The sequence below is a fragment of the Limanda limanda genome, chromosome 1, assembly GCF_963576545.1.
Source record: "Limanda limanda chromosome 1, fLimLim1.1, whole genome shotgun sequence".
Taxonomy (NCBI): Eukaryota; Metazoa; Chordata; class Actinopteri; order Pleuronectiformes; family Pleuronectidae; genus Limanda; species Limanda limanda.
Window position 1 is genome coordinate 4,728,012 of NC_083636.1, and position 5,666 is coordinate 4,733,677.

Genomic DNA, 5,666 nt, shown 5'->3' on the forward strand with positions numbered 1-5,666 from the left:
TCCAGAACCATCGAAGTCAGTGCAAACCTCTTTGCAGTTATTATTTCTCTGTAAAATGTCGCAGCCTCTCTCAACAAAATTAAAAGTATCTCCTCAGTATATCAAAAAAACAAATTATGTATGTCATATAAATTGATGACAGGGTGGGCTCCCCCAGGATATATATGAGGAGGGCCTGAACTTTGAGCTGGAGCTGTGTCTGAAGGTCTTGACTCCAGAAATGAACGCCGTCCGATGTCTGTTTCTCTTGGCCGCCGGCCTCTCTGTGGGTGAGTACAACTTCACAGAAAGCTTCACCCCCCATCTCCCTTGTGGATCAATACAGTATTTGGGATTCATCTGCATGTGTGGTCGGTTGATTCTCCTTCTAGTCCTGTATAAACAGATCTTTCATCGTTCCAGCTTGTTGTGCTCCAGCCCTGTCTATCAACGGCAAGTCACTCTACCATTCTCAACAAATGATTCTGTGCACAATGCCCGGCAGCTGGCCGATTAGGGACGACTCTGGCACGCCTGTGGACGAGCTGGACAGGTCGTGCTTCATTCTCTTTCTCTCTACCGTGACATAAACACACCTTTTTGCCATGTGCACGACAACTGTTACGATGACGCCCTGGAGCACCACCCATGCCGCACCATCTTCCACAGCCCTTTCAAGTTATACTCCTATAACTGTGATGAAGCCAGCAAGACGGTCACCTGTGGCAGTGAGTGCACCAAGAGGTCAAGAGCGTGAGGTCATTAAAGAAGAAGAAATAACCTCCTAACCACCTTCTGCACATTCTCCACGTCAGAGGACAACAACGCACGTGAGATGTTTATCTGCGAGTGCGACAGGAAGGCTGCCGAGTGTTTCGCCAGATCGACTTATAACAACGATCACCTGTCCAGCGACCAATGTCAGTAGAAGACTTCTGCAGTTAATCGAACACAGGATCCACTCCAACACACGACACACCCATCACTCGGCTCTCAGGAGCGGCAGCAGCTTGTTTCGTCAGCTCATTGAAATACTCACATTGAGTTTGAAGGAGGACCTGAACTGTGTCTGAAGGTCTTGACTCGCAGGATGAATGCCCTCCGAACTCTGTTTCTCTTGGCCGCCGGCCTCTCTGTGGGTGAGTACAACTTCACAGAAAGCTTCACCCCCCATCTCACTTGTAGATAAATACAGTATTGGTGATTCATCTGCATGAGCGGCGGTTGATGCTCCTTCTAGTCCTGTATAAACAGATTTTTCATCCTTCCAGCTTGTTGTGCTCCAGCCCTGTCTATCAACGGCAAGTCACTCTACCATTCTCAGCAAATGATGCAGTGCACAATGCCCGGCAGCTGGCCGATTAGGGACGACTCTGGCACGCCTGTGGGCGAGCTGGACAGGTCTTGCTTCATTCTCTTTCTCTCTACCGTGACATAAACACACCTTTTCGCCCTGCCTGAATACTTGTGTTGTCAAACCTATAGGTGCTGCCACGTGCACGACAAGTGTTACGATGACGCCCTGGAGCACCACCCATGCCGCACCATCTTCCACAGACCTTTCAAGTTATACTCCTATAACTGTGACGAAGCGAGCAAGATGATCACCTGTGGCAGTGAGTGCACAAAGAGGACAAGAGCGTGAGGTCATTAAAGAAGAAGAAATAACCTCATAACCACCTTCTGCACTTTCTCCACGTCAGAGGACAACAACGCAGGTGAGATGTTTATCTGCGAGTGTGACAGGAAGGCCGCCGAGTGTTTCGCCAAATCGACTTAACAACGATCACTATAACCTGCCCGGACACCAATGTCAGTAGAAGACCTCTGCAGTTAATCGAACACAGGATCCACTCATCACTGAGCTCTCAGGAGCGGCAGCAGCTTGTTTCGTCCGCTCATTGAAATACTCACACTGACTTTGTAGGAGGACCTGAGCTGTGTCAGAAGGTCTCGACTCGCAGGATGAACGCCCTCCGAACTCTGTTTCTCTTGGCCGCCGGCCTCTCTGTGGGTGAGTACAACTTCACAGAAAGCTTCACCCCCCATCTTCAAAGTATTTGTGATTCATCTGCATGTGCGGTGGTTGATGCTCCTTCTAGGCCTGTATAACCAGAATTCTCATCCTTCCACCTTGTTGTACTTCAGCCCTGTCTCGCCGTGGCAGGGCGATCCCCCAGTTCCAGCAAATGATCCTTTGCACGATGCCCGACAGTTCGCCGATTAGGGACTACGCTGACTACGGCTGCTACTGTGGAAAGGGCGGCTCTGGCACGCCTGTGGACGAGCTGGACAGGTTGCGATTCATTCACTCGCTCAGCTCAGTGCTATCATGACATACAAATGCCTTTTCTCCCTGTCTGAGAACTTGTGTTGTCAAACCTGCAGGTGCTGCGAAGTGCACGACAACTGTTATGGTGATGCTCAGCAGCACGACAAATGCTTGTCGATCTTCGACAGCCCTTACATCGAGTGGTACACCTGGAGCTGTGACGAAGCAAGCAAGACGGTCACCTGTGACGGTGAGTGAACCGAGACGACAAGAGTTTGAGGTTATTAAAGAAGAAGAAATAACCTCCTAACCACCTTGTGCGCTTTCTCCTCCTCAGAGATAGACAACGGCGAATGTGAGCAGTTCATCTGCGAGTGTGACAGGAAGGCCGCCGAGTGTTTCGCCAGATCGCCTTATAACAACGATCACTATAACCTGCCCAGCGACCGATGTCAGTCGAATACTTCTGCATTTAATCAAACACAGGATCCACTCCCACACACGACACACTCATCACGGAGCGGCAGCAGCTTGTTTCGTCCGCAAATACTCACACTGACTTTGTACTGTCACATTCTCAAGGTCATGTTTTTCTTTTCTCCTTCTTTCTCTGCACTTTATCTCTATTGTTAGCTGTGGATCTGTATCCTGACAAGAAACACCAGTAGATCTGCATCTCTCATTAACTGATGCCCGGTCATTCACGGGTATGATCCTACCTCAAGCTTCCAATAGAGGGCGCTCTTATCTAGCTCTTTCTCCCCTTGAAATCAATGGTTTTGTGCACCATGGGCATATCTGTGATGAAAAAGTAAAGATTTTAACCATTCTTGCAAAAAAAAGGCTTATCTCACCGTTTCCATCGCTTTTGTGCACTTTGAACATTAGAAGAAGAGAAACCAGTTAGTTAACAGACTGTAGACTTTAATATTGGCAATTTATCAAATTATACAAATGCTTGCAGTACTCAATAAAGAAGATTAAAAAAATGATTCAGTTTGTGTGTGTATGAATTTATAGAGTTTTTGTATTATTTGTGAAGTATTCAGTTGTATATATCATTTTATAGCTTTTATATATTTTAGACCAAAACCAGAGCAAATTATTATGTTATCATGAATTACTTGGTCTAAACTTTAAATTAACTGCACTACGATAGTAAACATTTATTTTTGTGTAGAGTGAACACACAGTGTGTGTATCTTGTAATGCGTACACATACATTTTGATCATCTCTGCAGTTTTGATGCACTGATATATCACTGATATCCTCCTTAATCTACACAGTGAAAATACAGTTGGCTAATGAGTGAATCGCAGTGACTGAGTATAAAAATGGATGACGCGTCTCCACTTCCTTCTCTTTTGCAGAAAAACACTTGAACATACATTTTGTAAAAAAATTGAAACCATCTTTTGGAAAAACATATTGAGCATGCACATGGACTTTTATGTCTAGGTCAGGGGTCGGCACCCTGCGGCTCTGGAGCTGTGTGCGGCTCATCAGCGAAGTAACTTAAAACCTCTCAAGGAATATTTTTAATCAGCTTCCAAATATGGTTACATTAGGAATGCATTGGGCCACTTTCACAGATTTGCTCGTTAATTTTCCCAGTTATTCTGCAGTAAAAATACACGAAACTTTTTCTCAACATAGTCAGAGGCACCATGAAAAGGAATCCACTAGAAGTCACTTATAACCTCTTAAGGAATATTTTTAATCAGCTTCCAAATATGGTTATATTATTAATATAATAATATAATAATATTAATATAATATAATTCCAATAAAATAAAGTTGTGTTTTTCGTAATTTTTGGCCGTTTCAACCAACTATGCTGTTTTACCGTAAAGCCACAAGTAGACGCGCAAAAAACGAGGGGCGGCTGGCTTCCCAGATGACGGCTCCCTTTACTGCAGTTCCCTGCACTGTTGTGAAATTTGCGCAAACGGTGAACTTAACGAATCAGTTTTGAGATGATGAACGTGAACGTGAGTGAGAGTCACGTTGATCTTATCAGAATATCAGGCCAGCAGGAAATACCAGGAGCGGGTGTGCGTGTGTGTGGGTGTGTGTGTGTGTGTGTGTGTGTGTGTGTGTGTGTGTGTGTGTCCTCCTAGACAGCGCACACACAAACAGGCCCCGCCTCCGCCCGCCCCCTCCCTCAGAGAGACACACACAATGAGATCAGTACTGATCGGCTGCTTCTTATCAGTGGAAACAGTGAAAACACCAAGTCTCTCTGGTCTCAGCTGCTAAGAGATCAGAACAAAAGCTGCAGTTGGTTTGAATTGAGCTTCAGTTACGTTAAGGCTGTAGATGTATCGTTTTATTAATTTCAAAGTGGACTACTCCTTATTTTATACATTTCCCACAAATATGGGGAGGACTCAAATACGCCTGAATAGTTCTGTGTTTCATTCATTTCAACGTGGGCCTTCACATTGCCAGTGTATTTTGTTCTTCCTCTTCATAGGAGTTTGTTTTTTATCCTTTGTTGTAACAGTTAAAAATAGCAATGAAATATCAACAGTTTTCTTTGTTGTCGTTCTATAATTTTCTAAACTAGAGTTATAATATATATAGTAGAACTATATATAAACGTTATAAGCTGTGTTTTCAAATATGTTTTGTGGGTCCAGACAATTTGATTTGGGGGTAGAGGGGAAAAGGCTCTTTTGATAGTACAGGTTGCAAACCCCTGGTTAATGATCTGAAGGACTGAAATTATTACTTGAAACATCAATATGTATTTGTCACATGTTTATGTTTGGGTGTAACAGTCAACAGTGACCTGACTCACGATTAAGTTTAATACAAACGTGCATACATTACTTTTTCGTAATATTTCCAATGAAACCTGGATGAGAACAATCAACCACACTCATGTATTAATCTCCTGTTTTTGCAGCAAAACTGGAATTAATAACTTAATAGAAGTTGTTTTTCAGTGCAAACCTCTTTGCAGTAATTATTTCTCTGTATAATGTCGCAGCCTCTCTCAACAAAATGAAAAGTATCTGTTCAGTATATTTAGGAAAGTGACCCTTTCCTCTGAGGTTTCTTAATACAGCAGAACGAATGGAAGAAAGCAAATAATGACGTTTATTAACTGGAGATGGGAAATTGTATCTCAAATATTTGATATGAGATGGAAGAAGAAACGGAAAATGGATATTGTTTTTGAAAAAACAAGGATAGAAGACAAGAGGAGGAGGAAGGAAGAACAAAATATGTGTTTACAGCAACTGTAAACTGTATCAACAGCCCAATACAATCCCAACAGTGAAACATGGTGGTGGCAGCATCATGCTGGGATGTTTTTCAGCTGCAGGGACAGGACGACTGGTTGCAATTGAAGGAAAGATGAATGCGGCCAATTACAGAGATATCCTGGAAGAAAACCTCTTCCAG

The 5,666-nt window shown here is 43.6% G+C and overlaps 2 protein-coding genes across 2 annotated transcripts; both read left to right on the plus strand.

Annotated features, from left to right (window-relative positions):
• Positions 1 to 220: 220 nt before the first annotated feature.
• Positions 221 to 915, plus strand: LOC133011833 (phospholipase A2, minor isoenzyme-like). The gene is made up of 4 exons (XM_061079747.1): positions 221 to 269; positions 418 to 535; positions 580 to 707; positions 795 to 915. The coding sequence occupies exons 1-4, from the start codon at positions 221 to 223 to the stop codon at positions 905 to 907; spliced, it is 408 nt and encodes a 135-aa protein (XP_060935730.1). The 3' UTR covers positions 908 to 915.
• A 118-nt stretch (positions 916 to 1,033) lies between these two features.
• On the plus strand, positions 1,034 to 3,241 carry LOC133019886 (uncharacterized). Its single transcript, XM_061086511.1, has 8 exons — positions 1,034 to 1,118; positions 1,251 to 1,380; positions 1,465 to 1,595; positions 1,683 to 1,697; positions 1,907 to 1,993; positions 2,128 to 2,275; positions 2,368 to 2,501; positions 2,589 to 3,241. The coding sequence occupies exons 1-8, from the start codon at positions 1,070 to 1,072 to the stop codon at positions 2,882 to 2,884; spliced, it is 990 nt and encodes a 329-aa protein (XP_060942494.1). The 5' UTR covers positions 1,034 to 1,069; the 3' UTR covers positions 2,885 to 3,241.
• The last annotated feature ends 2,425 nt before the right edge of the window (positions 3,242 to 5,666 follow it).

What these genes read in the sequence shown, in the direction of transcription:
- LOC133011833 (XM_061079747.1), top strand. Translation starts at nt 221, where the DNA reads ATGAACGCCGTCCGATGTCTGTTTCTCTTGGCCGCCGGCCTCTCTGTG. An exon ending in GGCCGCCGGCCTCTCTGTGG is followed by an intron (nt 270 to 417) that starts GTGAGTACAACT and finishes GTTGTGCTCCAG; the next exon opens with CCCTGTCTATCAACGGCAAG. An exon ending in GTGGACGAGCTGGACAGGTC is followed by an intron (nt 536 to 579) that starts GTGCTTCATTCT and finishes AAACACACCTTT; the next exon opens with TTGCCATGTGCACGACAACT.
- LOC133019886 (XM_061086511.1), top strand. Translation starts at nt 1,070, where the DNA reads ATGAATGCCCTCCGAACTCTGTTTCTCTTGGCCGCCGGCCTCTCTGTG. An exon ending in GGCCGCCGGCCTCTCTGTGG is followed by an intron (nt 1,119 to 1,250) that starts GTGAGTACAACT and finishes TCATCCTTCCAG; the next exon opens with CTTGTTGTGCTCCAGCCCTG. An exon ending in CAAGACGGTCACCTGTGACG is followed by an intron (nt 2,502 to 2,588) that starts GTGAGTGAACCG and finishes TCTCCTCCTCAG; the next exon opens with AGATAGACAACGGCGAATGT.